Source organism: Lactuca virosa, chromosome 4, assembly GCF_052849685.1.
Source record: "Lactuca virosa cultivar CGN04683 chromosome 4, Lactuca_virosa_CGN04683_v6, whole genome shotgun sequence".
NCBI lineage: Eukaryota > Viridiplantae > Streptophyta > Magnoliopsida > Asterales > Asteraceae > Lactuca > Lactuca virosa.
Genome location: NC_136429.1, coordinates 177,130,378 through 177,143,103, shown reverse-complemented (window position 1 = coordinate 177,143,103; position 12,726 = coordinate 177,130,378). Strand labels below are relative to the sequence as shown.

The following is a 12,726-nucleotide window of genomic DNA, read 5'->3' as shown; positions in this document are numbered from 1 at the left end:
ATATATATATATATATATATATATATATTGTTAAACTCCATTTTGATACAAGATTTTCAAAAATCAAAAATAAAAAATAAAAAATAAAAAATAAACTTTTTTTAAATAAGCAAACAACCCCATAGTTTGGTAGGGTTAGTCACTACCTGGTCATTAATACAAGTTGTTGGCTTGTTATATCATGGACCCAAGTACCCACCCAACCTTGTCATTCCATAAGGGAACCAAACAGCGGTACGATTTAATTCGATCTCATTTTACCTCGTAAATAAATTCATGAATTGTACAAGTTACCATTTAATTTTGTAACATTTAAAATCCTCACACAAAGTGAATATATAAATAAAACACAAATTATATAAAAAAAAAAAAAACAAAACAAAAGAGAAAACTATGTACACACTATTATAATTCATAAGCCAGAAATGGGTTTTTCTTATATTCCCCATTCTATCCACCCCAAAAAATCAAACTATTAAACATTACCACTGCACATAGGAGTCAAAGTCAACGACTTATATCATTGCCTATTTTGACTAGTCAACGCACCACCACCCAAACTCCCACTACTTCCACCCATTATCCGGTTCGACTCCCCATAACCCGATCCAAATGACCCGACATCACTCGCTAAATCCCAGCTTCCACTTCTCCTCCTATCAAATCTCTCCATAGGCTTCCTATTATTCCCCATTTCTACATCACTCGGAGTCTTCTCTACATTTGAATTTACGAAACTACCCCTGGGAGTCCTACCCAACATCTCAGCCTCCCTCTCCACCACCGCCCTAAAATCATTCTTGGACGGGGGTATTCTAGTCCAAAACACCTCCTTAAAATTCTCAAAAACCCCACGATTATACGGGTTTTCAGTTCGATCGTATCTATAACGGAAGTTCTCATACGTAGACTACAAAAGGGCAATATCGTAATTACACATGTCAGAAGGAATTGAAATGGAAGGTGAATAATAATTAAAAGATTAGTTGTGTGTTTGTTTACCTGGTTTGTGCTGATGAGATAAAGATGGAAGACAGTAAGTCCACCAACAAACCAAACGCATATGAAGGTGTAGATTATGAGAACAATGGAAGCAGGAGTCTTGATTAATGCCTTCCATATAGACACATCTTCACTCTTCATAATCTTGATTGCATATACCCAACAAAAGGAGAAAACATAAACACAAAGAAGAGTAGCTGAGGAGACAAACATGAAAAAGAATCTGTAGTTTCTCTGCAATTACACCAACAACTTTAATTATAAATCATGAAAAGAAGATGTACAAATGTTTCTTGATTCTTACCAATCCAATACATTGGCCAACCCAAGGGCAATGATGATCAAATCGTTGAACACAGTTGTCACATATAGAACAGTGAGAACAGCGTGGAGGTCGATAAAGCATGCAAGTGTCGCAGTATTTGACTTTTACAGTCATCCCGTTGACTATTACTTCTTTGAATCGAGGTAAACGTAACTGTGGAGTTTGGCTAGATCCGATTTCTAAGGATTGATCCATTGTTTCGGGTTCTGGTGGGTGTGTGTTGCGGGGGATTATACCAGGGTCTCTTCCGGAGGTTATTACAAGGAGGGATACAGACTGTAGAATTAGATTCATGAACATTTGAGTGTGGATAGAATGTAGAAAGATGATGATGAAATTGGAAGATGAGAGAACTTACGTAGATTGTGAATGCAATTAGTATCACCATGATTAATATTCCGAGGTGATGGGGGAAATGATCAAGCAACTTTCGGCCGACGAATGCACAGAAGACTGCAACTGGAGCTATGATTAGGAACATTGATAGAAACACTGATTTGAAATCTGGTCCGAATATGAATCTTCCTCCAAGGAAAAATATCTAGAAAATTTGAGATAAAAAATGCACAAAATCATGAAACTGCTAATGAATAACGATCTCGATTTCGATATATACATATTTCTTATAATTCAGGCCTAAATCAAAATTCGGTGTTCATCAATTAGTTCAGAGTGTTCAAATTCATGTATCCAATTGACCTCTGTTTTGAAATAAGCTAGAACCTAATCCACTAAACAGAGTCAGAAGCCGATGATTTCATAGAATCATGAAAACGAAAGCAGCCAATCGGATCGCGTTAAATAATAATTACTCTACTCGAAATTAACGATCTGAAACAGATTGAATCCTAATCAGAATCAGAATTAGAATCATATCCTAAAAAACAAACCCTAAGTTACAAAGCAAAATCAGTGAACTTACGTTGCTGCCTTTCCAAGTCTGGTACGTTCGGATAACCTCCGTCTTTCCACCGGCGACGACCTCATCGGATTTCTTTGGCGGATGTACTCCATACATGATCTCTCCCTCTTTCTCTCTCTGTTTGGCTGTCAGTTTTCTCTCTCTAAAAATAATAAAGCTTGTAGAGAGAATTGGAAGATGTCAAAGGGTGGATGTAGAGAGAGAGAGAGGGGTTTGACTATTTGTTTTGGTGAGTTTCCATTGAAGGGTAGAGGGAAAGCGTCAGAAGAAACCAGCGCACGCAAATTGAAAAACAGAAACTTCACCAAACACAACCGAACTTGTGCTAAAGTAAACGTGTTGCAGTCAATTCTTATTTGAATATTAATAAAAGGAATAATGACTTGACAGGGTAAGTTACTTCTTAATGTACATATTTAGTTTTTTTTTTTTTTTTTTGTAGAATAAACCCTTATACTTTATTAATATGTACACATTATGTCATTTTCACCGGATTCTACAGGTTTTGCTGACGTGGAAGGGTTTATTTTACAAAAAAAAAGAATAAGGACTAAATGTGTACATTTCAAAAAGTATCTTACCCTATCAAGTCATTTTCCCTTTCTTTTTATTTTGTTGAAATGATATACCCAGGTGGCATCCACATATCCACAACGAGATTTTTCCAACTTTTATTCATCATGAAAAAGAGGGAGAACCCCGATCTCCGGTGACTCCTTTGTGTGTTCCTACACATCACTGGTAGCAAGGAGGAATGATGGCAAAAACAACAAGGTCGAAGGGGGAGGCAGGAGGAAGTAGAGACGGTAGTTGGCGGCGAGGAGCTGCTCTGGTAGCCCCCTCGTCGATTATTTCTTCTTTTTCTGGCAACATATCTCAAAGATGGAGGCAAATAGAGACAGATCGGAGAAACACAACAGGTAAAGGGTGTTTGGCTGTTGCTGTTCGACCGGAAGGAAGAGAGACGAGAAAGAGAAGGGTCGCCGCCCTTTTCTTGTTGCTGGAGGATCACCCACCTCCGGTGACTAAGCTAATTAATTGCTATTTAGTGCCACTTGTGCTTCCTTATCAGCAAAACCTGTAGAATCCGGTGAAAAAGACCTAATGTGTACATATTAATAAAATATAAGGGTTTATTTTACAAAAAAAAAGAATAAGGACTAAATGTGTACAATTCAAAAAGTACGTTACCCTATCAAGTCATTTTCCCTAAAAGAGAATTCGTATATGACCGTTATACCGGATATAGCCAGTCACAAGGATTACATTGTTACAAAAAATAAAGTATAAGAGTTTATTTTACAAAAAAAAAAAAATAATGACTAAATGTGTACATTTCAAAAAGTATCTTACCCTATCAAGTGATTATCCCTTAATAAAACAGTTAAGTTAAGATATTATTTTTAGTGATAATAACTAAATTAACCAAATGGATTGTTTCATTCTCATATTTTAAACGATTATTATAAAATAAATTTTAGGATAATATTCAAGAAAATTCAGTGTATCATTTTTTATTTTTAGAAATTATCATGTTATCTTTTGTATGTATTAAACTTATCATGTATTTTTAATTTTGGTTAAATTAAAGTTTTACAACTAGATAATCGTAGAAAACTGTTTGTAAAGTTTAACTGAAATTAAAAGGTTAATTTGAAATTATTAATTTCAAGAAACTATAACTTATATTGCAGAAAAAATGTTGTAGTTTAGTTTCTAGAAATTATAATTGTTATTCAACATAAGCTTTAATAGTGACATATAATCTTTTTAAATCTACATAGGCTATGCAATTTTCTTTTGGATTATCAGGTTACGAAATATTAATATAACCAAACTAAGAAAATATAATCTTTAATAGATACAAAAATAACATAATGGTTTTGTGTAATGGATAATAAATTGATTTTTTTAGCATTGCCCTAAATTTTACAAAACAAGTTACTAGCAACATTGTTTTATAAATTTTTTTAATTGATTCTTAGAAAAAAGAAACATAATTTCATAATTTTTTAGAAATTTTGTGGTTGAAAGCAGTCACTTGTAAAGTAAATTCATATTTTCTCTTTGTGATATCTATGTAAACACAATCCATTTTATTTATTAATTAACCAATATTTTTAAATAGTAATGAGACGGTTTTTGCAGAAAATAACTCTTCTCTTTTTTATTGAGATAATAATTCAAAGTGGGTGGAAACCACATGGAAGAATAAATGTTGGATTATTTAAGGAATTTTGGTAAACATTTGTGGTCATAGTTATGGCATATCCACATGCTTGCCAGTTGCCTCCTCCTCAACATAAAATTGGCCAAATGGGGTTGGATCGAGATGGATACACCTAGTCTCCGCAGGCCTGGTTTTTAATGCTATATACCCTTGAGCTGTTTAATATATACGTTATTTTTTTTATAGTTTATATATTTATATTTTAATTAATATATGCTACAATTGACACATTTAGAAGAAAGTTTCTTTGGGGTAAAGTAATAGGTCCAAAAGAATAGTCTTAGTGTTAGGGAGCTTAAAATCTTTGAATTTGGCCTTCTTGCACTCGTGTAAAATCTTTCCTACAACCTCCACTTCCGTTTTCTTCCATTCTTTGATGAAATTCATGGTGCACACAAAAGCAAAGGTCTAATCGGTTGTAAATTAATGGACTAAATCACCTTTGCTACATTGTGGTTTATTTGGAAATCTAGGAACACGACAAGATGTATCTTCATTAAACGTCCAATCTTAGTTGCAAAATGTTTTGATGAGGTAAGAGCAAATACCTTGGTATGCGTCAAACACATTGCGAAAAGACCATATCTCGATTGGTCTCTCTAGTGTGATTCTCCCTTCTCAGCCTTCTACATGTAAATATGGGTGGGTCACACTAGATGATTATCTTTTGAGTGAGTGTTGGTGTGAAAGTAAAATACTTGGTGTTGTATCACTCTTGGTTGCATCATAAAACATGTGTATGCTTTTGTGCCATTCATTTTTCTAATAAATTTAAACACGTATCGGTTACAAGTTAGTAAAAGTTAGAGAAACATATTTGAAAGATTGACAATTTTCAAAGGGATGCTTAGTGTAGAAGATGACTTCATGGTTATTGTTATGATGTTCCAACTTATGAATGATTACATTGAGAATTTAAGTGGTGCTCTGTGTGGAATTCAATTATGGAGAAACTGAAAGACGATTCCCCATTCTTCCATGTATCGTACAAAATATCTAAAGAGAAATCAATTTCCCCTACTTCCAAGTAACATTTAGGAAATAGGGGATACCAATTATGTCATGTTGGCAAAGTTACTATCATTACATGTAGATATAAAAACACAAAACGATTATCACAAAATGGTTCTAAGCCCACATATTAATGTAATATTCCAACATTGTCACACTTTCCCAAATGACTATTTACAGAGGCAGGCCAAAGGTTTTTTATGCCTGGGGTGATTTTTTTCTTTTTTTATAATGCCCATTGGCCAATATTTGTACCATACAAGTTAAACAAATTAATATACGATATAAATTACTAAAACAAAGCACTTCGCGGTTACGTTTGGTTGAATTCGTAGGAATTGGAATAGTATTCTTTTTAGGTCTGACAATCGTGTCGTGTTCGGGTTGACGGGTCAAAATATACCAACCCGAACACGACCCATTTAACTATACTGATCACGAGTTGGCGAGTTTGAAAAATAAACTCATATATGACCCATCAACCCACTTATTTATACGGGTTCACAGATTGGCGGCTTCGTGGGTCAGATTTGGGTTCGGGTGTCCATGGGTTGGATCGCAACAAATCGTTTGCCTACTGCGGTGTGTGTTTATCGTTCACGTTCAGGCGTTGACGTTGTTCGATAATGATTCAATCATTCATGTCACCGTTCTTCGTGAGTTCGTTCTGTCGTTCATCAAAGGCGAGAGAGGGCTTACTCAATTTTGTTTGTGAGATACTGAGATTATTTAGGGGAAACGCCAAATGTCAAATGGTCAATGGTATCGGGTATCCTATCCTAGTATAAAGTATAAACAATATAGTGTATAATACTTAATACATTTAAAAAAAAATATTTTTTTTATTAAAATTCTAAACGGGTTGGCCGGCGAGCGCACATATTTTTTTGAAAAACTCATATATGACTTGTTTAATAAACGGGTTGACGGGTTGAAAAATTCAACCAAAATCTGTTTATTTCGTGTCGTGTCGAAAATTGCAAAGCCTAATTCCATTAAATGAATTGAATATATATATATATATATATATATATATAGAGTTTATAATTGTGGGCCATGGTATTTTTAAGACTATTGTCTTAAAACTTAAGGAAACAAGATATTGACCTTTGATATTCTTTTAAAAGATCTGAACCATTGAATGAAACCTCAAACATACGGGATTGCCATAGTGTTTTCACTTTTGGATTGCCAACATGGCACTACTAAGAACACATTACAAAGGGTCATTATTAACACCTTTATTTTGACAAACTCAAATATTTTCCATCACCTCCTCCAAGACATCAACGATACAATCTCTCTTCCTTCCCCCACCCACCCACCCACCCACCCACCTTCACCTTTGCTCTCCATCTCTCTCAACGATACCCTTAACTAGCCGCATTACTCACAGGTTTCGCCTCCAGCACATTGCCATTGTGTTCATCTCCGTCTTCGTATGCCGTCCTTCCGTTTTCAACCACCTCAACCACTCGCCAAAACGATGTTGAAAATCCTACATCCAAAAGGATTTCTCGAAATACCCAAACAACCATCGATCTACAACAACCACCACACCACTGTATTTATGTTTTCCTCGCTCTATATCTCTTTAAAAACAACCAGTACCACTCAACAGCCAAACCTTCTTTCTTTTTTCTGTCTACGAAGTCAGATGTTGCGACAAGGATTTCTCGAGATGTGCCCGACATAATTCCGATTTCTGAGTTAAAGGTGGATGAAAACAAAAGGTTGATTGAAGAACCTGAGGCAATAGTTGACCGTAAGACTATGAAGTTGCGACGCAAGATGGTTGATTTAGTGCTTGTGCGCTGGAAACATACGAATGGACCAAATCTCACCTGGGAAACGGAGAGTGACATGATGAGTCGCTACCCGTAGTTGTTTGGTGATATGTGATTCCGGGGACGGAATCATCCTAAGGGGGAGAGAATTGTAACACTCGTGTTTCTAGCCTATGCATTAATATTAATGTGATAGTCTAGGTTAACCTTTGTAACTCATTTTGAAGAAATGAAAAAGGAATTATGTGAATTCTATGTGTTTTATGTGTTTTATGCTTAATTACTAGGAGTTAATTAATTAAGAATAAAAATGAGCGTCAAAATTAAATTTTTGATAAATCCAATATCTATTAAGAAAGTTGTAGTGGTCGTGACAAGGATTACGGATATATAAAGAATGCCGAAATCCGAGTTATAACGAAGAAGTTATGACCTGTCGAAGTTTCACGACAAAACCGGCTCGGTGCTGAATGTCGTAAAAAGTGAGTTTTCGATAAACTACTTTTTAGCCTTAGTGATCTAAACGAAACTCGTAGTGTTCGTTAAACCGAGAAGTTCGATAAAAAGAACGCCCAAATCTGACTTCGTATGAGGAAGTTATGATTTTTCGAAGTTTCAGCTTAGCAGTAGACAGCTAAAAACTCGAATTTTAGATCGAGTGATTTTTAGTCGACACGACCTAAACGAGAATCGAAGGTCTCGTAAATAGTAGCACAACGGTAAAAAGTCTGACGAAAACGGACGTCGGATGAAGAAGTTATGAATTTTTAACGGATTTCCTGTCCCGGTCTGTTAAAAATAATAATATAAAAATTAAAGTCAAAGTTAGCCGATGAAGTCTAAACGGAAGTTGTAGAGCGTAATTTTACCTACGCGTGCATATAAAGAACGTAAAAAACGGAGCTCGTATGCGAAAGTTATGGATTTTAGAAGTTTTTGCACAAAAACCGAGAAAATTCGCATAGTCACGATTTGCCACGTCACCCTCGCTTAGAACGTGCCACGTGTCCGAGATTGGTGAGTCAGGCGAGCCACGTGTCCGAACTGCTGAGTCATCCGAGCACCTGGCCTTATCCGAAGCGGTCGTTTTAGGAAACGAATTGCTGCCCGATTTTCATCAAAACAAGTGAGTGTGTAGTTACTTTCAATTTACACATAGATATGAAGTATTTACCTTAAAATACGTGTTATGTGTAAATATGTTAATTGTTTATTTGAGGTGACTGTTGAATTGATGTTTTATACATGTTTTAAACTGTATATGTATTTTATCTACAAATATGTTGGGTAGAACATGGGTAGACAAAATAGTCAGTATGTGTTAAAATGATGAGAGGCCTCGGAGTCGGTGTTGTTGTTGGTGTTGTTGTAGTCGTCTAGCGGAGTATAGATGACGATCACGGACCTTTCTAGACAGTCCAGTGGTACACTAGCAAGTTCGCAACTTGTAGGTGTTGATGAACTAAATGTTCATTGGTGTACTCCAATCCCCCTCATGGTTGCCTTTAGGATATGTATGGCTGAGGAGTCCCCTTAGCAGTAGTGTCCAACCAGATGATATTCCTTAGGTTAAGTCCCTTGTGTTAGGTGTTTAGGGACGTAAAGTGAGGACAACAGGAATGGGTAATCAGGGTTATTGTTGATTGGTGAACTTAATATGTTATTATTATTGTGGGTTGAAAACCCTATATGCTCACCAGGCTCCCAAGCCCGACCCACTCAGCTTTTTATGATTACAGGTAGTGGACCCCGAGCATAGTCGGAGGACGATGAGAGATTTTTGATTATAAGCCAGTAGTTGTAAATAACCGTAGTAAGGCTTATAATGTCTTGTTTATGCTTTTGATCTGTATCGGAACATGACATCCCGAGGTTTTGATATATATATATGGAAAATATATACCTTCTTAAAGAAGGGTTTTGATAAACTTTTATCATGTTTTATTTTGGGGACCTATTCCGCAACATCTTTTGAAAAGATTTCTCTGATTTTTATTTTAAAAAGCATAAATTAAATCGGTCTTTTCTGGCTGAGAAATTAGGGGATGTCACAATAACTATTATTGCAAGTATGACTCCAACCTGACTAGCAATCGTAACTCTTAAAAGCCACTGTCGAACTCTGAACAAATCAATGACGCGTCCATTAGATAAGGGATCATATATTCCTCCATTCTAGATATCATATGGACTGAGACATGGATTAAAATCATTCTCTCTGTCCATTTGTTGTTTCCCGATTTCTGATTTATGACGACCGACTAATTGAACAAATCAAACCAGTCCAGGCCAAGCACTTCGGGGTGTCATCACTAAATCATCGAGGGGCCCAAAAATATCGCTTTTATCTCTTTAAGGGTAAAAGGAATGGATAAACTTCGACTCATATGCTTGTTCTACTACTTGTTGAATCACACACAAAGGCATGTTTTATAACATCGAGTTACCAATGCGTTTTCGTAGAATCAATGTATAACCAACTCATAGGCAACAACTCATATCTCTAGGTTTGAAGAATATAAGATATTATCGTCTCATGATCACTCATGATAAAATCCATGAAGTGAGTCAAATGAGCGTGGGTTTAATCCAATACTCAGAACTTATGAGCACTCATGAATGTTTTAGCAACTCTTGCTATGTACAGTACCTTAGACATCTACAAACCAACTTCATGACAGTCTTGCCTTAATACCTACTTCCAACGTATTATCGACTGTCGATGGTTTGAATAAATTAGTCATTCAGGAAGAATGACCTAGTTATTCTGGAAGTCAAAACATGCAAAGTGAAACACAAGAATAATCGAATCCAATATTGTCACACCCCAAAACCGGAACGGCGGAAACGTTCTCGGGTGGAGGACTTCATGTACAGTATCACAACAAAGCATAATAGTAAACAAGCAACAACATCCATTGCATTAATAGAATAATTTTAATACAAGCGTGTTCTGTAGTTGATAAGACACCAAAAATGAATAATCAGAATAAAAGATGAGTCTTGAATGAGCTCCATCTTCTCAAAAAGCTTCATCGGTACCTGTCTACTGATGACCTGAGAATACAAGTTATTTTGAAAGAGTTTATCAGCATTAACGTTGGTGAGTTCATAAGTATTTAGTGTCATTGCTTGTATAAAAATGTTTGTAACAACATAGTGTAAATGTTCGTAGTTGTTTGTAAATGTAAGAGTTTTCCCTGGTGAAACTATCATTATAAAAAATATAGTTTAAGACATCGTTTATGTGAGGTGATTACAAAATAAATATAATAGGGGAAAACAATGTTTTACCTCAGCAGTGACACTGCTGGCTATAAAGTGATAAAATACAGACTCCAGGTAGTATTAAATGTACAATACACCTCGGGGAGTCTTTTTGCCTTTAATTCTTAGTTGGTTAATTAAAGGTTTAAATGTGAACTCGTATGTAACCATGCTGATCGACAACTGAATAAATGATGACCCTCCGGTGTCATATGTAGTGAGGTGACATTTTGTCACCCCTTGGCCTTATCGGCTGGGACTGTAGCTAGCAGTCGGGGTGTGGGAGTGTCTGTCCCGTATAGATCTATACACACAATGCCCGCTCTCCCTCCAGGAGACTCTGGTTACAAAGTGATACAACGATGTAGTGTCATATCGATAAGTGGTATGTCACATTCTAGTTATCGTATTCAAACGTTTGTATAGTAAGTCATTGTATAGTAATGTTTTCTCTGCACTAGTGTATAGTATATCCTCTTGTATAGTGAATAGTATGTTCTCTTGTATAGTGTATAGTATGTATTGTTTCTCATTATAGTACGTTTGTAATGACTCATAAATGTACTGCCTCTTGTATGTGTTGTGGTAATAGTAATAGTGGGTAGTAATCTCTTAATTATACCTATTATAGTTAACTAGTAATGTTGTTTGTATGCATTTGCTACCCAAAGGTACTGAACTGAAGTGAAAGCTTTTATATCCAAACACATATATACGATATATAACTAAGGTTTCAACGACATTCGAACAAATAACAGGATACCCTAAGTCCACAACTAAACAAGGAACATGAAATAAAGTGAGCTATCAGTCCTAAGTCCTTCAAATCTTACTTATATAAATATATCTGTATAGATATGAGTTTGACAATAATGTAAGTTTAAAAGAGTTTGATAATGGATTTAGCATTTAAAAGAGTTTAATAAAATGTTTTGAAGTGTTTGAAATCCATAAGTTAGATAACAATTTGAAAGTAATAGAAAATCTTTCTGTTTCTTCTAGTTATTAATCACGTGTGATTAATATAATAACTAGAAAGTTTCAACTTGTATTCCCCCCATAAAAGCATTTAGAATCATTTCAAAGGTTGATTAAGGGGTATAAACTCACCTGTAGTGAGTGGTTTGGATGGAAGTGCCGGATAGGATGCTAAGTGTCAAGTGAGGACTTGAGCACACACGGATCCTATTTAACATATAATGACACATTTATGTATCTAATTAGTGATTACACTACTAATTAAGTAAGTAAAGACACCCTAGGACATGGAAAACGCTTTGATTCAAGTGCTAGAAGTACAAAGGGTTGCATCTAAGGGTGGTAGGGCCTCACATTGGAGTTTACGGCCCAAATGGGAAAGCCCCATGAGTTCACGGCCCATGGGTTTACGGCCCAATGAGTTTACGGCCGTAAACTCATGGTGTTTTGTACCAAAGTGTGTGTTAAGGTCTTACAAGCTACCAGGAAGTGTTCTAGACCAAAGACCAAGCCTTAGGAAGAAGTTATGGTCCATATGCACCCATAATTAGGGTTTACGGCCAAGGGAGATTGCCTTGGCCGTAAACACCCTCCTGGCCACGATTTCTTGAAGGTTTCTAGAAGTTTAACAAGTGATTCTAGTATACAACAAGCCAAGGATAGTGTACTTACGTAGTGGAAGCTTGAAAGGGTGATTAGATTCCAAAAACACTAGTGTGTGTTCTTGGTGAAATGAAGGAGAAGAGATGTATTAACTCATATATGGAAGGATTTACTTACATTTTTGAAGATTAGGAGCAAAAGTCTCAAGATCCTTGGGAGAGAATTCAAGTTCTAGGCTTGGAAAAGTGAAAAGTGACTGAAAAATGACTAAGGGCCATATATATATCATGGAGTTTACGGCCACCATGTGTTTACGGCCGTAAACCCATGACCCTTGGCCGTAAACTCCTCTTTTGAGGGTTTAAGGCATGTTTGATGGGTTACAACCTCAATTTGGCACTTCCATTCACTTATTCCTTTGATGAACTAAACTCAGAATGCTCAAATAGATTCTAAATAGTGCTAAAAGTTAGCAGGAACAAGTCTAGATTTGATTGGATTGAATGGTTTGTACCAGATTGAAATTTTGGGTTGTCACATCATCCCCCCGTTAGAGGGAATTTCGTCCCGAAATTAGAGTTTAAGCAACTAAGTTATTACA

General features: G+C 35.9%; 1 protein-coding gene across 1 annotated transcript; it reads right to left on the bottom strand.

Moving 5' to 3' along the window:
- Positions 1–269: 269 nt before the first annotated feature.
- LOC145107747 (putative protein S-acyltransferase 7) lies at positions 270–2,548 on the bottom strand. Its single transcript, XM_079044698.1, has 5 exons — positions 2,250–2,548; positions 1,686–1,868; positions 1,307–1,603; positions 1,003–1,236; positions 270–910 (listed from the first exon to the last, which is right to left on the bottom strand). Exons 1-5 carry the CDS (start codon positions 2,343–2,345, stop codon positions 521–523), a joined length of 1,200 nt encoding a protein of 399 aa, XP_078900824.1. The 5' UTR covers positions 2,346–2,548; the 3' UTR covers positions 270–520.
- Between the last annotated feature and the right edge of the window lie 10,178 nt (positions 2,549–12,726).